Below are 20992 nucleotides of genomic sequence, written 5' to 3' on the forward strand. Positions count from 1 at the left end.
ATTGAGGAGAGTTAAATTAAAAGGTAAAACGATTTATTTTTTTGTGACGGTCGATACTGTTGAGTTTGGGAGTACTAAGAAAGTTGAATACACACTAAACAGAAGAGAGGAGAACAGAAACAGTCCAGCTCAGAAGAAAAGCTGAAGCCATGCGCTTTTTCTGAGTTTACCTAATTTCATCAGACTTATTCAATGTTGAGTTAAGTAACACTGACATCCATCAAAAAAAAAAAAAAAAAAAAAAAAAGTGTGTCACGGTCACATTGAGGTTTCTCTACATGTGAAAGACCAATGAATAAAATCCAAATACAATACTTACAGTTTCAAGTTGTACACTGTGAATGACCCCAAACTGGAACAGTATCTCTCCATAAACACTTGGAGACCATTAACTGAGTCTTTGGAGGACAATCAGAGGTCAGGTGTGCTCCAATTTCGCTTTGCCTGTGCATTGCATTTAATAATTTCCAGTTCGTAGCTGAACATTCAAAGGACGTATATATAACTCTTCTAATGTCTGTTACTTCAGAGTGAAGATTTGCTGTCTTCCAACACCAGAAAACCTCTTTTTATTAACTGGATTTGTATGTAAAGATGTTTTTCTTATTATTTTTATATCAGTTGCCAATTTTTGGTATTTTTAGGTGGAATTATTAACAGGACAAAAACTAATGCCCACATAAGTGGATGCACAATACCTTCTCCTACCCATGGTAGAGGTATTCTTGTATCATTAACAACAAACCATCCTAGCCTCGTTCAAAACGGCTAAACTGCTGTTTTCAGACATCCAGATCAGCTTGGTGGTTTTCTCGCTGGCGGCTAACTGCAGTTGGAGCTTTAGTCAGGATCAAATATAAAATTGCAAAAATGATAAGGACAAAATAAGACATGGACACAGCTGTAGATGTTGCATCAAGTCCACTAAAACTCATATTTTCTCAACTTACATCAAAGATAATGTAATAGTAGGGTGTGAGCTAGAGGGCGCCGTTGCAAAAATGAACCCTAAGAGCATTTCCCAAACATTTCAGACCCTGTAACACTATGTAACAAACCACATTTCACAGGTACCACTTCCCACTGCAGAACAGTTTCCGCCTGCATCAAGCTAACGTTAACGTTATGTTGAACGTTGGTCACTGAGCACTGGCAAATTTTATTTCTAAAACATTTTAATGATAATAAAATTGTATATTAGTTGCCACACTCACATTTCGGAGTCAAGTTTAAATCTTATTTTTATAGCCCCAATAATGAACCAACGAAGTGCAAAGACTCATCATTTCTCCAAGTTTCCTTCGGCTTAGAATAATTTATTTTGAAATCAAATAACTGAGATATCCATTTGACATCACTGCCACAGATACTCTCCTTTCTACTCCGTCTTCCTCTCTTGATTCTCTCTGTCCTCTTACATTACGACAGGTCTGAAAGTCCTCCCCAGCTCCGTGGTTGTCTGACTCAGTGCTCCCAGAGAGCCACTATGAGAGCAGCAGAAAGGAAATTCGCGAAACTCTAACCAACCTGACGACCTGCTCACTTATCAATCTCTCCTCTCCTCTTTCTCTGCCTCTATTCCTGCAGCCAAAAGCTCTTTCTACCTAACCAGAATTCAATCCTCTTTTTCTAACCCCAAAAAGCTATTCTCCATCTTCTCCAACCAAATCACTTTGTCAACAATTTTACAAAACAGATAGATGACATACGCTCCTCTTTTTCAAATCCATCTTCCTTAACTACATCTCCATCTCCATCAACTTCATCTTCATCCCCTTCGCTTTCCTCTTTCACTCCCCTGTCTCCCAATCAAGTTGTTACCTTGGTAACCTCCGCCTGCCCAACCACCTGCCCCCTTGACCCCATCCCATCTCACATTCTCCAGTCTGTTGCTCCAGACCTTCTTCCTTTTCTCACCCATCTCATTAACATGTCTCTGTCAACTGGCTGTTTCCTGAACTCTCTGAAAGAGAGAGTGAACCCTCTCCTGAAGAAACCCACCCTCAACCTGGCTGAAGTTAACAACTACAGACCCACCTCTCTTCTTCCCTTTCTTTCCTAAACTCTCGAACGAGCTATCTCCAACCAACTCTCCTCCTATCTCCACCATAATAACCTTCTTGACCCTTACCAGTCTGGTTTCAACAGACCACTCAACAGAGACGATCCTCCTTCTGTCTCTGAGCAGCTTCACACTGATAGAGCAGCCTCTCTCTCTTCTGTCCTGATCCTTCTAGACCTTCTGCTGCATTTGACACAGTGAACCACCAGATCCTTCTGTCCTCCTTCAGGACCTCGGTGTCTCAGGCTCTGCTCTCTCCCTGTTCTCATCCTACCTCAACGACCTCACCTACCGGGTAACTTGGAGAGGATCTGTGTCTGAACCTTGTCCTCTCACTACTGGTGTCCCTCAAGGCTCCGTCCTGGGTCCCCTCCTCTTCTCTCTCTACACCAACTCTCTCGACTCTGTCGTTCACTCGCATGTCTTTTCCTACCACAGCTATGCTGATGACACCCAACTGATCCTCTCTTTTCCTCGATCTGAAACACAGGTAGCAGCATGAATCTCTGCCTGTCTGACTGACATCTCTCAGTGGATGTCCTCACACCACCTGAAAATCAACCTCGACAAGACCGAACTGCTCTTCCTTCCAGGGAAAGACTCTCCCACCCTCGACCTGACTACTACCTTGGACAACTCTGTGTTATCCTCGACCCTGACTGCTAGGAACCTCGGAGACACTCGACAGTCAACTCTCTTTCTGCCAACATCACTGCAACAACACGTTCCTGTAGATACATGCTGCACAACTGGAGGAGAATACGTCCTCTTCTCACTCAGAAGGTGGCGCAGGTTCTGGTCCAGGTTCTGGTCCAGGTTCTGGTCCAGGTTCTGGTCCAGGTTCTGGTCCAGGTTTTGTACCCTCATGGTTGTAAATGCACTTATTGTAAGTTGCTTTGGATAAAAGCATCAGCTAAATGAAAAATGTAATGTAACATCACCACATGGAAACAAATCCAGGACAAGCAGGGGAGTAATCCGTGAAGACTTATTGTTCACGAGCTGTTTTATACATTCCACTTTGATGTTGTAGTCATGACATTTCATTGACTCACTCACTGGGTCCATCTATGGTTTGTTATGCATTTCAGAGCCAGTATGAATTGCATTTTCTTCCTTTTGGAGGTATGCGACCTGTCAGCAAGATTACACTGAAAACAAACAGAGAGCAAGTTCCAACAATCACAGGAGCTCTAGCCGGCCAACAAATGCAATAATCATTGCAGACACTCCCAACACTCCCGTCAGCTCTTCAAATGCATCAAATGTGTGTGTGTGTGTGTGTGTGTGTGTGTGTGTGTGTGTGTGTGTGTGTGTGTGTGTGTGTGTGTGTTGAATACAGAGAAAAATACGCTGCTTCGTTTGTGAAAGTGCTTTTAACTTTGTCTGGCGTCAAATCTAACTGCTGCGTTTACTGGCAGATGATGCGTGGTTCATGCGTTGTGTAAGCGTGGTCGTACAGTAAAAGCAATTTCATTTGGAACCGTTTGTTTTCTCACAATGCTTTGACGAGCAGTTTCTGAAAGGGCAAGCGTTGGCTTTAAAAGGTTCCCTAAATTTGTTTCATTGGTGATGCCTGAATGAAAAGATAGTACCTGCAGAGAGCTGACTTCTAATGTAATAGCCGATTTAAACTCTGAAGCATTTACTGCCACATCTTAGCTTTGTTCAAAGTTCAGAACATCAGCACTTGCAATGTGATGGCACCAAATATCTGCCTCTGCCTCCAGTGCTGCTGTGCAGTTTGCTCGACTGGAAAGCAAAACCTGATATACAGTGAAGGCAAGTCCATAACACTAAGGTGAAGTTCTTGACTGGTTTTAAGACTGTATTAAGAAATGGTTTCCCTCAGAGCAGTTTTGAAGCTCATTGTGGGTGGCTGAGAAAAGTGGAGTGTGGGCGGAGCTAAGATGGGTATAAGAAGATAGAAGCCTGGTTGTACTGTACTTTTAGGTGAATCAGCATTTTGTTGCATACAAAGACGGTCACTGTTTTTTATTTATCAGTAGTTCAAACACATTTATTTGTCCCTTAAACTGTAATTTGCATGCAATAAACCCACAGACCCATAGAAGATACAGTGGACGTTTTAAAATGCAATTTGTTTTGGTTCAGATGAAGTTCAGTTGATGAAGGCAGTCAGCATATAACATGCAAGGCTCAGCACTGGTTAATGACAGGCTTGTTTGAGGGGAGCTGTGTTCGGGCAGTGACTCAGTAGACAGTCTTGCTTATCTTACAGATTTGAAACCAACATAGCAGGAAAAGTTAAGTAACTAGTGGTTTCTGACGAAAGCAGAACAGATTGACCGTCACCCTGCTCTATTTGTGGACAGTCTGACTGCTGATAGCACTGCACCAGACCACACGCAGACTTGTCCTTTCACTGATAGACATAGATTTTGCTGACAACGCTGCTGTAACACTACCACCACCAGCAGCAATTATTTTCCCATCCTTCCTCTGCTTTGACTAAATTTGGATTTCAGGCCCTGTGGTGAGTGGAAAGCGCCAGTCACAGATAATCCGACATGCTGGCGTCCAACCATCTTTTCAGATCCAATATTCATGTTGTCTAATCGTGCAAGCTTATGCCTAGAGAGACAAAAAATATTCCATATATAGATCTAAATGAGGTTATGAAATATTGTGTTTGACTATTGGTTGAAGGAAAGAGGACAGAGAAGAAGATACTGTGTGAAAGTGTCTTTTGAGAATTACATGACAAACTTAAAGTACACGACTTCAAATTTAACTAAATACTTCAATATGAAGGAATACAGATCATTTTGCAATAATGTCATGTTGTAGCTCAAACTAACAATGTCCCATTTTGAGTAACCAAGACCCTGAAGGGTCTTCTGGAATGACTGACTAAATATATTGGAGCAGTTTAGGGGAAACCAGTTCAAGGATATTGTTTCTGAAAATTGTGTTAAAGTCCGTCTCCTGGCGGTGATTAAATGCCTAAAAGTGTATCTGTTTATCAACTTTAACACAGAATTAAGTTTTTTTTACAAGGAAAAAAAATAATGTAATCTAATATCTTAAATGTAACTGTACACCTTTGGTTTCATTCAGTATGAGGAATCTATAAATGTGAAAAATTTGAGCTGCAACCAACAGCGACATCACCGTTGTTGAGACTTTCCGGTGTCACTGCAGTTCTAAAAAGGTAGCGTATAAAATAAAACACCGCGTGGATATATTAACAGCTTGATTTTCATTGGAAGGGGTGTTTCCATTTTTTGTTCCTTTTAACCCAATAATAAAACAAATAATAACACTTCTAAATGCAAAGTGTTTCCTTTGCACAATGCTGTTTCAAAACATTTTGTAGTGGTTACTGCTTATTAATGTTTGACTTTTATGTTCTTCCGTTTGCGTTCAGTGATTTTCTAAACGTTAAGGCTGCCTTGTGCCACAGTTTTGAGACGTCACTTGGCCACAGGGCTTAAAAGTAAAATATTTTTCGAATTGAAAGGAAACATACACACACACACACACACACACACACACACACACACACACAACTGCCAGGGTTTGTGTGCGTGCGTGTGCGTGTGTGCATTAACACACCTGTGGGTTTCTGTCTTAATGCAGTGTGCTTCCTGCTGACGAAAGTGGCTTCCAAATCAAAACTAGGTCTGGGGTTAAAAAGAGAAAACTGGGTTACAGGGTCTGTGCCGTTAGTATTATGGCATTTTTCCATTGTCAAAAGGAAGCAGGAAGTGTAATGTGATGCGCCATGTTTGTTCGACCACATTGCACACAAAGGGCGACCGCTGGGTCTGTCTGTTAAGTAAGGTGGTCAGGTAAGACATACTGCTGGGATTTGGATCGGAAAAGTGAGCGGAAAGTGGGTCTGGGGGACGGAGGTGTGAGGAGGGGGGTAAGTGGGTCTGTGGGACTGACCACTAAATGTAATATAACAGGTGATGACGTCTCGCTGCTGATTCCTGGAATACAAAACAACCCCATAGTCTAAAAACACGTTTTACCACACCGTTTTATGGTATCGGCATGACATACTTTTTACATGCCATATGTGACTGTGATGCTTGTGCAGGTTCACAAGAGAAATCAAAGCCAGACATTGGACCTCTCAAAATGTGAAATGGAGTCTGATTAGTGAGAGAGAGGACAGAATGAGGAGGAAGAAGAAGCGTATGAAGGTCGTGGATGGTTTAGTGTGGGAGTCGGACGAGGTCCCTTTCACAATGATTTGCTTTACAGCAGAGCTTAGAAATGCAAGACACAAAAAGAGCAAGGCTGCAGATTTCAAATAAGATTTTTTTTTTTTTTTGCTATACAGAGTTTGAGATTTTTTTGGGGGTGATGTCACTGTTGGCTGCTGCTTGGTGATGATTCACTTCAGTACTGTAAAGCTGTTTTCAAGGGATATTATTGATTCAAAGATATATGTCTGTTCATCCAGGCCTCCTAAATGTCAGGCGCACCAGTGCGACCCTTGAAAAAGTTTGGTCGCACATAACAGATTTTTGGTGGCATGTTTAACCAAAATGGTCGCTCTTTGAAACCATGACTGACAATTTTATTGATAAAGCTTTAAATCCTCTCCCTCTCATTTGCAGTTCAAATATACAGTGTATTTCAAATAAAATATGCTTCCATTAATTCCGGCATGTCCTTGGTGAAATGCCTGCAGCAGGTAAAAGATTCACTTCTGGCAGGATTACAAGCCAACACCATCCCTTCTCTCAACCCAAACTTCTTACATCCTCCAGTCGCACAGCAGTTCACAACAATGCTGTCACTTCAGCCCCAATGCAATGCAGAGACAAGACAGAAATAGATGCCAGAAATGGCCTTCAGTACTGATGCACTTAAAAGACACAAAATCAAAAAGGTCAACTTCAACTTTTCATTACCCGTCATATTTTTCCACCCAATACATATTCCCTTTCACCTGGTTCAAGTGAAAGTCAGAAAGACAAAGACAGATCTGGTTTCAGTTGAAGACCAGAAAATTTCTCACATAATTATTTGAGGCCCACAGTAGCAGGATGGCAGTCTTGACTGACAGCCACCTCGGATTATTTTGTCTGAAGGGTTCAAATGACTTCATCTCTAGAGCAACTGGGCCTCTTGTGAATCGTTAAGAAATGTGTTAACCAGTCTGAAGTGCTCTGCGGCACACTGTGCATACGCTGTGCACACTGTTTTGATTGTGTCCTGTCCCTGCGGGTAGACGGGGGGCCTGCCACAGAAAAAGCACGATCAGTGTAGCTGATTTGTTTCTGCATCGAATCCTCCTACGTAATGCATTCACATGAACCTTTGAGTGATTCAAAAAGGGAGGAAGGGCAGTTTGTTGCTTCTTCTTTAACACAGATACAAGTGAATGTTTTTCGTGTAGAACTAATATCATAAGTGTCCAGGACTGGATAATCAAACTTCGATGCTGCTCCTATACTCTTTCTACCAGTTGATATGTCTGTTATCTGTTGTCACGGAGGTGTACTCTGTGTGATAACTCACATACCAGTAAAATCAGCTTCTGTACCATTTCCCTCCCTGTGGTGTCTGCAGTTGCCATGGTCACACAGGCAGCTGTGGCGGCAGGTTGAACCATTAATAACTCCAAATGCAGCAGCGAAGAGCTGTGTGTGTTCATGAGATCAGCCACCACCCTCCGTCTTTTTACCGTTCCTGCCCACAGCTGCTACCGTGTTGTGTAAAATGTTTTGCTGGTCCGATGAGAGGATGTTGACATCTTTAACTCGACAAGTTCAAACTTTGACTTGCTGGTGGTGTGAACTGGCAAGTCAGGGACTCACCCAAGCCATTATTTTCAGAAAGTGGATATCTTTAAATAAAGAATAAAAAAATCTTGTTAAGAAAATTGAAGGCTTTCTGTTGACTAAAATGCGAGTAACTTTCAGTTTGAAATGTATACAGGAAGTGCAGAGTTTGTGTTTACAGTGCAATGCAGTAACTTTAACAGGGCAAACAGGAGCTGATGAAGAGAATTGCCAATAAGTTATTTCCATACTAATAACTAGCGGAGCGTCGTGGTGCGCTCCGGCAGCACCACGTCTGTTGTTGATGTATTTCAGTCTGAATCAAAGCATTCAACCAACCAAAGCCACTCGTCACTTCCATCTGTAGGGCCATGCGTCTATCTGTTATCAAGATTAAAGGATATTAAGCACATTAACAGCTTGTAAAACCTCACAACTCAGGCTACCCAAACGTATTTCTAACACAACTACCCATTCAAGTCAAGGAACAGCGGGTTGGACACAAGCCTTTGTACCTTGGGGCCAAACCCTTGTAAGACTAACACAGAAGGTGCATGTTAACTTGCCAAACAAAGGATGTCATTTAAACAAAGGATGTCATTTAGCATCTTGAAAGCTCCGCAGTTGGTGGGCAAATGCTTCCTGAAAGCCCAAGTTACAATTTAAGTTCTCTCGTGTGGCCACAGTAAAGTCTCTCATCTCACAAACACATTATTGATACAAACATTACCATTAGCATAACAATGGAATTCAGGATGTTTTTACTTAATATCTGCTCGACTGCAATTTGGTTTATTCCTTTTCCAGCTTTTAGTATTTCCGCAGCATAAACAGAGAGAGTGAAATTGCCACATTTTTACATTAGTACTTCGAAATGTGAAAATACCAATCCTCCTGTGTCATTAGAATTCCTGTTAAAAGCAGAAGAGTCAATTAAACATGGTGAGTTAATTAAAATGGGCACTACTTCCTGAAGGTTTTTTATTGAATGCAATTAGCGTAGAGCATCACTGCTGTGTGCTTAGCAGATAAAAACACACCCTCTCCACATCTGTTAAAGAGGCTGTTTTTTGTTTTGTTTTTGGCCTCCAATCAGCACGCTAGTGAATCAATCAGTTTAAAGGTAAATCAATTAGGCAGAAAATGAATGAATGAATGAATTTAATGATCAATCGTTCAGTCTGTTGGTTAGCTGGGGTCACAAAAGCAATAAGGTTTGTCTAGAAGACTGTTTTAAGTGTGTTGTGTCAAGCAGAGAATACATGAAGTGTTTCCGTTGCTGCCTCACAGCAGAAGAAACATCAGCTGATTCTTTGGTAGCAGGTCAGACTGTGGCCCAACCATGGCCTCGTCCCTTCCCTGGACAAAACACTGATTAGTAGGCCGGTTCTGCTGGCAAATGAAGAAACCAATGTTTTATTTAAAGTTTGAAGCATTTATTAAAATATTTAAATGTTGCCGTGTTGGGATCTGACAGCACTTTTTTTTAGTTTGAAACAATAGATTGTAGCCGTTTTTCTTGAAAGCAGTTTTGATGCTTTGTTCCAGGTGTCTCTAGCAGGTCCTGGTGAAATGGGCAAACGTGGTGTGTAGATGGAGCTAAGGTATGCCGAATGAAACTTGGTTTCTGAAATCTGTGAGCAACTAGCCAACTAACAGTACTCACCTGTCAGTCAAAGCAGCCACGATATCAATCATTTTTTTTTATTAATTTTTTTTATTAATCCCCGAGGGGAAATTTCTGACTTTAAGTCTTAATTAAAGTTGATTGGGTTTGAAAATGAAACCCACGCACAAATATCATGAACAGGGAAATTAGCTATAGAGACGAAAACTTTTTTTTTTTACTAGGATGTTTATTTCTCCTGTAAAGTTGAGGATGAGGGTTGACCATAGGGATTAACTTGGTTTTGGAGCAAGCCGCAAGTGGTCATTCGAGGAACTGCAGTCTTTGGCACTTCTGTGTTTTTCAGCCCTGGAGGTTGTAGCTTGATTGAAACAGATCTGCTGAATTGTAGCTTTCTATATTCCAGATGTATTTTAAAGGTGAGTTAACTTGCCGCTGATGCAAAATTAACACAAAAAAACACATAAACAACTGTGAAGCTTTTATTGTGAAGATGCAACCGTAAATGCAATGTCCTTATTACCCAGATTAGTGGTGCTGTTGGTTCAGTTTTTTTACCCATTGGTCAGTTTGGCATGGGGAATGATACAATCAACTTGGAGGTGTGTTCCTTGTAGATATGCACCTTCGGAGCCATTTTATTTTTTCATCAATGATTTTATTTATTCAAGGAAGTTACATGCTTTTGGCCAATGAGCACCTCCATTAGAACAATTTGGGGTTCATGGCCTTGCTCAAAGGGCACCTTTAAGAAGAAGCTGGACATTTCTGTCCTCGTGATTGATGGCTAATCCAAGCAAAAGAAGAGCTGAAATTGTGACTCAGGTAAACCCATGTCATTTTGTGTTTTATTTTAAAAGATACACAAATGCTGATTATATTCTATCAGGGTTGCACTGATTTCTGATATAAATAGGCAAAGCTTGAGCACTTGTATCCTGATTAAGGACATGCTTTAATTGGCTCCCCAAGCAAGGTTTTACAATTTGGGCAGCAGAAGGGCAGTCTACAATAAACCAAGAACCTCTTCACTTGTCTTTCCATCATATTAAGCAAAGTAGCAGTAGCCTCACATTTGATTTTGTTTTAAAGGGCAGCTCATCAAACTGCCGCTGAGCAGCAGAGTGAACTAAAAAGTAGGGCGATTGATCATATGTCATACAGCCCAGTGTCCAACCTGCTGAGGGGGCACTGGGTAAAACACTAGAAATAGCCAGGCCGAGCATAATTGTCAGCATCCAATTACCCTTCTTATCGACAATTAGGTTAGGTTGGGTAGTTACTTTATTAATCCCCGAGGGGACATTTTTTCGCGTCTCACCCAGAATCACTGCCTTCAAGAAGAAGTCATTATTAAACAGCACATGTAAAATTAGAACGACAATCTGCCACCGTGTTGAAGGTATTATTCATCTGTGCGTGTGACACGGGTGGTTGTCTATTTACTTAATGATTGTGGTCATTATAGTAAAACAACTGAAAGCAAAGGCAGCAAGCGGAAAAAATGTTGCCCTGTGGAATTCATGTGTGAGTAGTGATAGTACTACGTGAGCTGTCAGAGATTATAGTGGGTTATGTATGACATTTTTCAGTATTTTTAATCAGTAATTTAATTAAATTATTTTTTATACATGTACGGGATATTACATTGTATATTTTTTATTATAATTTGCCTTCATGTCAGTTAAATAATAGATATGTTTTCTGGGTTTGTGTTTTGATAAAATAACACACTTACATTTTCTTCTGACTACTGCGCGTTGTATTTTTTTCACGTCAACACAAATGTATAAAACATGCAGCAGTGACGACCGTGGAGCCGAGGCTCATTCTTCAATGAAGCCGCTCTAGACGGCAGCATGGAATCTAAAGAAAGCATCAACGTTCTGAAGTAGATGTGGAGCGGATTAACATTTTAATGTTAAATATATGCAGCGCTGACTTTTAGTCACGATTTCTGCCTCTGAAAATCTGTCTTCCCCAGAACCAACTTTTCATCCAACAGCTAAATGCCCTTAAACTTCCACGTGCTTGGTCTGTGTCTTCACGTGGGTTCACCACCCTGCGGTATGTGCACATGATATGGTGGCAGCCAGTGGCCCCATACACACATTTTATTTTTTTTATAAAAATAAAATTGAGACAAAAGCAGACCCGGTCTTATTTTTTGACTACATCTACTCACTATTGTTATGATGCAAAATTATTGTTCTGTTGCGTTGTTAACTTTCATGCAAAAAAAACCTGAATCAATCTCTCTTGCTGTCACACTCATTCGCTCAGTAGACCTATGTGCTGCAGAATAACACAATTGTGATTGGCCCTGGTGCATTCATGTATACTCTCTTCCTTTGTATCTTTTAAGAATAAAGCAACCAAAAAACAAAAACACTTTGCCACCTCCTGGATTCATACCTCATCATCCCTAGCCATTTCTTTGAACCTCAGCACTTTTTGTTTCATTTTCCTATAAAGCACTGCAGCCGAAAGCGTGTAATATACATGCCCATCCTGCCTTGCAACTCTACACGCTACCCTACAATGTAGAAACTCTTCCAACAGCTGCACGGATCTCTGCGCTGCGCTACGTTATATTCACAGTTTATTTTGAAGTCAGGTCATTTTCAACATGTTTACTTTTTACTTTTAAAAGTTTACAGGATGCAGCTAAAATAAAATGTGCAGTGACTTGCCTGGAACAATATACATCCTCTCAGGGATTTCCAAGCGTATGATTCCAATTAATAATATTTAGGGGGTAGCCCTCGATCCTACATTTCCAAGAGCGTAATCAATAGAAACCTTTTGGTGGCATCTTACCTATTTGTCAAAGTTCAATTCTCCAGTTTCTTTTGCATGCTGCCTGTCTATATATATATATATATATATATATATTTGTAGTATCCAGATAAGATTAGACTTGACAAGATCCTTTTAAACTACAGAAGACATCTTTCAACAGATTGAGTAGTACACTGGATGATTACTAAACTGACCTTTAAATATAACAATGGAGCAGTTTTATTGCAATATTGCTGAAAACTCTGCAAAGGGATTTGTAAGGAAATGCTTTTGAATTCACCAACAAACAAATAAAATGACAAAACAGTTTAAATTTCCCAAGAATATTATTATTTTTGAGTCATGATGGACAGTACAGAAACTAAAAGCTTTCCTTCTACAGGATATTTCACAGACTGGCTGAATAATTGGGTGTTATAGCCGTTATTCACCTCATTCACATTTTTTTCTTCCCGACTCTGTGAATGAACAACTTCACTATATTTAGTTTCTCATGTTGCACTGAGTTGATAAAGATTCTCTTCAGAAGCACAAAGAGAAATCTGGCTGGGCAACTTATCTCTTCGATAAGTGCTGTTGCTCGGCAACAGACCTCACACACATCTTTTAAGAGAGGAAAAAGAAAAATCTCTTTCCACTGGCATACTGTAATTTGTGCGGTTTTGTTGAGGGTGCTTTGTCAGCATTTTGATCTGTAGTGGGAAGTGCGGGAGTGTGTACTTCCAGGAGGTGCTGACATGATGGCAGGCGTGGGGTGACACTGGCACACAGAAGGCCGTGGGCACAGATAGGAAGGAAGAAAAGAGCAGCGGAGACGGAGCTGAAACCAGGACACAGAGGTGGAAGGAGGAGGAAGAGGAAGACGAAGGGCAACCAGAGAGAAAGTGAGTCCTGCATGCTGCACACTTAACAGAATGACCAAAAGCTTATTAACAAAAAAAGAAGACACAAATCTGGGTAATTTAGACAGAAGTTTTCGTAGCATCTCTCCTGCACAGAACTGCACAACACTGACTCAGCAGTTTAAGATGGTCAGGGGTCTAATGTTTTTTTTTTTAAGCACCAAACAGCTGGAGAGCACAAATCTTTTTGAGCAAATGAGCCTAGAACCTTCTCACTTTCTGCTTGTACAAAATAGCTAAAGGAAAGAAGGCCAACAAAATCTGGAACAAGTCCTCCTATGCTACATATCGGTCATTAATTTCTACCCACAAGAGTGTTTACTAAATACGCACATCGGGTTAGATTTAGGTACAAAAACCACTTGGTCATTCGTTAAACAACGGTTTGGGTTCAAATGATCTCTTGATCTGTGTTGTGCATTAAAGTTATATAACTTCTTTCGAGTTACGCAACCCTCGTCATCATGACTGAATTTAAAATGTTAACCCTTCACACTCAATTGTGAAAAAAAAGTACACAATTGTATTGTGTTATAAAGTAAGCATCAATGCTCAAAAATTCAAAGAATGAAAAACAGCTGATTTGCACAGAGCAGTGTAAGCTGAGGTTTAAAAAAACTGAGCTCAGGTTGTAGTTTAAAGAGTAAACTTCATAATAGAAAGCAAAGGTGTCTTTAAACAACTCTAAATCCTCCACTGTATGTTCACATTGCTAGCAAGCAATGTATTTATGTAACAGTATGAACCAGTCTGAAAGCACTGAAGGCTACCGATGTCCCCGCCTCATTTATTATTATAATCCCAATAATTATGCAAAAGGACAAAGGTCTCTAAAAACGAAATTCATCAACATTGATCTCTTTAGCAGTGAAACAAAGAAGACCATCACTTGACCCTGCAAGCATAAAGGGAAGAAACATGTGTGCTTTACCTGTGGCTGCGGTAAACGTTGAGCAGAATGATGACGAAGCCGAGGCAGTAACAGGCCAGGTAGGGGCCACCGAAGAGCCTGGAGAGCCTCCGCGTACGATACTCCCATCTCGCCACCTGACAAATGACAGTGATACAGAGGACATGAAATGATGCTGTTTACCTAAGAAACTTCATCAAACAGCACTGAAACGTGTATGTCAGGATATGGATTGTAGCCTAAAATTAGGTTTGAAATGATGATTTAGTTATTGAAGATAAACCTGTATTCAATGACTTTTTTGGCCACTGGGGGCAGCACAGCAAACTATTAAGACATCACAGGCATTTTATCACCTTAATAAATATGCAGTGTGCATGTTAGCAAAGGTTTGTGTTGAGTTGGAAAAGGTTGGCATTGTTTTGTTTTCTTGACTTAAGTAGAATATATTTACTTCTAGCTCTCGTTTGGTCTCCACCAATTTCTGAGAGACTATATGACTCTTTAACCGAGTAGCTTAAGGGTTCACCATTCCCACCAGTTAGTTGCTAAACTGCAACCTCATACATTTTTACAACAAAAAAATCAGCCGAAAAACACGAATGAGAGCTGTTAGACTCAACCAAAATAATGACGTTACTGGCCATAGAACCAAAACAGTGAGCTGGAAGATAATAAAATACTATATAACTGCAACCATTCAAAGTTTTTGTGTTATGTTGATCTCTTGTTGAGAAAATTGACATTTACAAAGAGTAAAGAGTCATTAAATTATGTTTTGTATTACTTATGTCACTTCATACTTTCACTTATTTGCTATTCCTTATTTCTTCAGAACAAACTGGTATTTTGATTTTGACCCAAAGTTCTCTTCTGAAACCTTAGCCCCTAGATGTTTGTGAATTTTTCATTTGTTCAAATATTTTTTTCTTACAATAGAAGAGGTGTATGTGATTCAGGAATTCACTTCCGTTCCTTTCTTACTATTTGAATATTTCCGAAACAAAGTATTCCAACAGTTTTTGATATATTTACACTATCAAAACGCTCGTTCTTCCTGTCACCGTAACCTCTACTCAATTTCATCAAGCCTCACTTTAGCTTTCTGGGAAAACTTTATATTTTACGTAGTTGTTGGTGATTGCATGTCTAAATTAAGGCATCAGCATAAGCACTGATTAAAAAATTATCTGAGATGTCTAGTTGATGCTGCAGAGCTCAGAATCCACTCAAGACTTAAATTGAGAGTGTATTTCAGTTAATTGAAATAGGTCATCGAGTGAATAACTATTCAGACGGCATAAGTGTCTCAGGAAGATCAAGTGTTTTTATTTCTCAACTTCAGCGGCACATTTAGCCTCTAAAAAGTAGCACTTCAACAAGAAAACATGAACAGGTTTTCACTCTTGACACATAACCAGGAGTCCAAGGCCAGAAGAGCTCATGATGTCTCATAATGCAAAAGTGTAATTACTGCTGTGCAGTTGTATGCCTCTGACAACCAGTCAAGTTGTAGTTTATTTCCACACTTAGATAATATAATAGTAGTGAAGACTTTGGTCAATAAAGCTGATTCTGATCAAATACAATGTTGTAGCCACATGGTCACAATCTCCTCTTCCATTCCTAAGGCTATAGTGTTCAATCATGGCCAGAAAAGTGTTTTACTAAAACATTGTGATAGGAAAGTTGACCTTTGGCCTTTTAAATATATAATGTCATTAATTCATCTTTCTTTTTAAGTTTTGTTAGCGTATCAATTCTTGAGGTATGGCCACAAACCTGTTTTATGAGGTCACAGTCACCTTTGACCTTTGACCAACCAAAATCTAATCAGTTCATCCTTGAGTTGAAGTTCAATCAAGGTTCCGAAGACGTTGCAATCACAAGAATGGGATGTACAACCCCAAAAAAGTTATTTCTCTTGTCACAATTGTTGGTAGCGGACTGGCATGAAATAAGGAGGTTGTGTATGGAAACATGAAAACACTATTGGTTTTAGTGTGTATGCAAAATCAGAAACTCAATATTAAAACAAACTAAAAAGCTCTCTTCATCATGTTGCACAGATGTTTGTGACCATCTCCTTTAGCTTGTAACACCAGAGGAACATCTGTCCAGGTTTATCTCCCAATGGACAACAAATATAGTACACCATATCTGTTTACATTTTGGAAAGTCAGCATCATGGAAAGTCAGGTTACTTTGGCTACTAACAGGTTCTATTCACACTGTAAAAGACAGCTGGGACCTGGATTACTTTTGATACTGAACAAAAACTTTATTTATGAGGAGCACCTTTTGTCTATGATTTCTAAATGTATTTATGGAAATTTAACCCAGATGCACATTGGAGACTCTCCCACTGTAAAGCGTGATGTGGTTTCTGTGTGACATTTTGTGACACATGCTGTTCTGCCCTGAGGTCATTATCTGTTCATATTGCTCTTTTGTTGTTTATGTCCCTCAATAAGCTCCAGGCAGCTGTATTCTCCTGCTGTTTATAGTTCTCAGCTGTCCATATTACACCATGTATATCCCACTGGGATGTTGTCTAGGTGGTCGCGGTGGCATTTTCTACATCTAAAAATACAATAAAATAGAAAAACGATTCAACTCCTATCAGTTATGTAACATGGAAAGCGTTCGACCCGTCTGCCCATGTGGTGAACCTGTCTGCTGCATTACTGCCTGAAGGAGCTGTTTATGAAATGAAACACAAATGTACAGACTGATTGTGGGCTGTGGAAGGGCAGCAGTAAAAGAGCAAAAACAGAAACGTTTCCATGGCAACATATTTCTTTGTTCAGGAGAGGCGAGACACACAAGAAGAATAAAGAAAATGAATAAATGTAAGAGGAAACAAACATTTTATGGTGGGAATAAAACAAATAAACTCTGTGATTTAGTGAGTGCAGAAGGACGCTTACACAAATGGCACTTTTACCAGGTTCACCGTCCAGGCCCAAGTGCAATCAGAGGTCGTCCATTATGATTCACAGAAGATATTACCCAAGAAAACTTGCGTCCTTTTGGATATTTAGAATAAACCAACAGCTGTCACTTCTTTAATCTTTCCTTCTCTGTATTTAAAGCCCAACAGTTGATGCTCCTCTTTGACTCACACTTATTGCGAGCCAGAGACAAAACAACAACGCTAACAATGGAAAGAAGAAACAGTAAAAGGTTTGAGAAAGACAATGACATTACACATTTTAATGATGCCATTTGTCTTTTTCTTTTTTAAAATTAACTATAAAAATACACGGTGAGGGAGCTTTCTGTTTTAATGCACACAAGTTTAGGAACACACTTCAAATTTGAAGAGCAACTTCTGTTGATAGTTTTAAGAAACAGCTCACGACTTACTTTCATAATCTTGCTTTTGAGTAATTTAATCTTTTTTTAACATCACGTTTTTTTATGTAATACTTTTTCTTTCTCCTTTTATTATTTTATTATTATTACTGTAGTTTTATTTTTTCATCCCAAGATTGTTTTTTATTGCAAACTTGTCTTACCAACTGCAGAATCTTATTTTATGTCTTTGTTTTTACCCTCTCCCGTAAAGCACTTTGAGTTCCATTTTATGTACGGAAGGGGCTGTAAACGTAATTTATTATTATTTTAAAGACTGTGTGAAGGAAATTCAGATTGCTTATTTATTCCCAAACACATAATACATGTCAGAAAATTATTGATGAAAACAAGTGAAATCAACTCCATATCAAAACGAGGACTACACACGCCAAGAACAGGGAGAGTGATTGCAAAACACCTCACCAATCAGAACACAATACACTGATGGTTCAAAGCACAATACACCTGTGATTTTGCACTGAAAGGGTGATTAAGAAGTAAATGTGATGCGTTTATTGCTCGGATGTACAAAAGAATATTGGGCGGGTGGGTAATGATGGGGGAAATTCCCATGTCTAAAGACTTAGGTCATCAAACAACGTAAGATGGCAGCTGCCCGCCTTCTAGTGCAACTGCTTCTCAATCATTACGTGTACATACATAACAAATAGAGACTGAAGCTTCAAAGAGCATGAAAGCTAATTGTTTGCTAAAAACACGATTAATTGCTAAAAAAAAAAAAGTGTTATAACGTTGATTGTTGTTGTTTTTTTCCACCACCGCAGACGCGACTGTAAGCTAGAAAAAAAAATTACACGTCTCTTACATCTCTCATCACAGAAGAGAGGTTTATTGCAAAAAAATGGTTTATCTGAAACCCATCTTATACCCATCTGAAAACCCACCGAGCACCCTGGTGTGGTAACACACCACTCGAAGGAGCTCCAACTTCCACACATTAGCAGCTCATTTATTCCAGTACACTCGACTCTGATCCATTGATGGGATCGCAACCTGAGACATGATTTACAACTGTCCAAATGGCGATGGAGTGCACTAAAAAAAACTGGGTGTTCTGCAGACAGACTGCTGATGTTATTATCAAATCATCAATCAAGCCATGGAAATAACAGAAGGCAACAGATGAGGAGAGCATGGGGAGTGGCGCCAGATTGGCAGGACGAGGAGCTCCTCAAGACAAATTTAATCAAGGCTTAGCTAACAGGCTCCTCCAGCGGCTCCATCAGCCCACTTAAATCTGAGATGCAGGCACTTGAATGAGCTTCAAGTCGGGATATTAGGAAGACATCTGAGAAGAAGGAACTCGGGACATCTGATGTTCAGAAATTGAAGAACAGCTGAGCGGCGCAAATGGTAACACACCACTTGAAGGAGCTCCAACTTCCACTTCTTCAATACATCATGAATACACACTGACCAAAACACGGAAAGCTAAACTTATGTAATAATAATAAGTGTGAAAAAAGGTGGTTTGGGAGCAACTCTAGTTGTGGTAAATGTGGAACTCTCCGGGGAGAAAGTCTCCACCTCGGACTGCAGATCTCTCGGCCTGATTAGCAGCAAACGTTTTTTTCACCGTATTACAGCTGCGTTTATTGGAGGACAACCTGCACACAGGCACAGCCAAGTATATTAATATGTGGATGTTTGCTGTCCTGGACTAATGAGGAGAAAGGGAACAAGAACATAGACAGATCACATGCACGCATGCACAATTAAGAACAAAAAAAAACTGTTGAATATTTAAAGATGTGGGATTCAAGGAATATTTTGTCAACTGCAGCACAGGAAATAGTGGGTGTATGTGGTTTTCAAATGAAAATTTTGTTATTTGTACATTTATGGATCAAAATTTGGATTCAAGTGAGATTGGGATTTGAGCCATGTGTGTAGTGTGCCTCTTGGGATAGCAAAGTGGTTTTTTTGTGGGTTTTTTTTCTGTTTCTGTCTCTACTGCCATCTAAAATAAAATTTGTGTGATACTATAGTTTGTAACTAAAAACAAAAAATGCAAGAAAGGACTATTTCCCATCATAAGGCCAAAAATGTTCAGTTGTGAACGAGAAATAAGGATTTAAAAGGCTCACTACAAATCATAGGCAAGTTTGGCAAGGCAAGTTCAATTGAAGGCAGCAGCAAACAGAAAAGTCTTCAATCTTGATTTGAAGCAGCTGAGAGTCTCAGCAGACCTGCAGCTTTCTGGGAGTTTGTTCCAGATATGTGGAGCAGAAAAACTGAACGCTGCTTCTTCATGTCTAGTTCTGACTATGTGGGCAGAAAGGAGACTCGTCCCAGATGACCTGAGGGTTCGGGATGGTTCATAAGGTCGCAGCACATCAGAAATGTATTTTGGCCCTAAACCATTCATTGCTTTATAAACCAGCAGCAGGATTTTAAAGCACATTCTTTGTTGGACAGGAAGTCAGTGTAAAGACTTCAGAACTGGAGTGATGTGATCCATTTTCTTGGTCTTAGTGAGGACTCGAGCTGCAACGTTCTGAATCAGCTGCAGCGTTCTGATTGACTTTTTAGAGAGACCTGTGAACACACCGTTACAATAGTCAAGTCTACTGAAGATGAATGCATGGACAAGTTTTTCCAAATCCTGTTGAGACATAAATCTTCTAATCCTTGATATATTCTTCAGGTGATAGTAGGCTGATTTTGTAATTGTCTTGATATGGCTGTTCAGATTGAGGTCTGAATCCATAACTACACCTTGATTTCTGGCTTGGTTTGTGGTTTTTAACATCAGTGATTGAAGCTGAGTGCTGACTTTCAATTGTTCTTCCTTGGCCCCAAAAACAATTACTTCTGTTTTATCTTTGTTTAATTGAAGAAAATTTTGGCACATCCAGTTGTTGATTTGTTCAATGCATTTACCCAACCCTTGTATGGGATTATAGTCCCCTGGTGATATAGTTATGTAGATTTGTGTGTCATCTGCATAATTATGATAACACACTTTGTTTCTTTCCATAATCTGAGCCAGTGGAAGCATGTAGATGTTGAAAGAAGAGGCCCCATAATTGAACTTTGGGGAACACCACATGTCATTTTAGTCCGCTCTGATGTGTAATTAGCTTCAGACACAAAGTATTCTCGGTCCTTCAAGTAGGATTCAAACCAGTTTAGTGCTGTGCCAGAGAGTTGGGTGGGACCCAGATGTTTAGTCTGTCTAGTAGTATGTCGTGGTCGACCGTCTACTAATCATACCGAGTTTCCAGTTTGAACTCGTTTCCAGTTTGAACTCGTTTCTAGGTTGAATTAGCCTGGTTCCACCATATCAATGCTTCTGTTTTCTGCTATGATTATATGTGTTGACTGGACATTAACGTTTTCTGTGGTTTACTGCAAGTCAAGAGGGGTTTTTTTTCTTTCCATTTTTGTAGTTGCTGCAGTGAGGTGGAGTTCAGACCAGTTTTGATGCGTACCGATTGATTAAAACTGATCCAATAGTTCCTAAATTAACCCGAGGTCTAAGCTCAGCAGGATGCAGCGACTGCAAAGGATTTCCTCAGGAGCGTACCCAGGCCCATGTAT

The 20992-nt window shown here is 39.9% G+C and overlaps 1 protein-coding gene across 2 annotated transcripts in view; it reads right to left on the bottom strand.

Annotated features, from left to right (window-relative positions):
• pemt (phosphatidylethanolamine N-methyltransferase) overlaps window positions 1-20992 on the bottom strand; it is a 58749-nt gene that overhangs the window by 24456 nt on the left and 13301 nt on the right. For both annotated transcript variants that reach the window (XM_069707528.1, XM_069707527.1), the window contains exon 3: window positions 14090-14205. In XM_069707528.1, the coding sequence (XP_069563629.1) occupies window positions 14090-14205 (116 nt within the window). The remainder of the gene's footprint in view (window positions 1-14089; window positions 14206-20992) is intronic.

This window comes from Brachyistius frenatus, unplaced genomic scaffold (assembly GCF_029030835.1).
Source record: "Brachyistius frenatus isolate BFR_SWC_R1_liver_20210118 unplaced genomic scaffold, ASM2903083v1 Contig_69, whole genome shotgun sequence".
In the NCBI taxonomy this organism is placed as follows: Eukaryota; Metazoa; Chordata; class Actinopteri; family Embiotocidae; genus Brachyistius; species Brachyistius frenatus.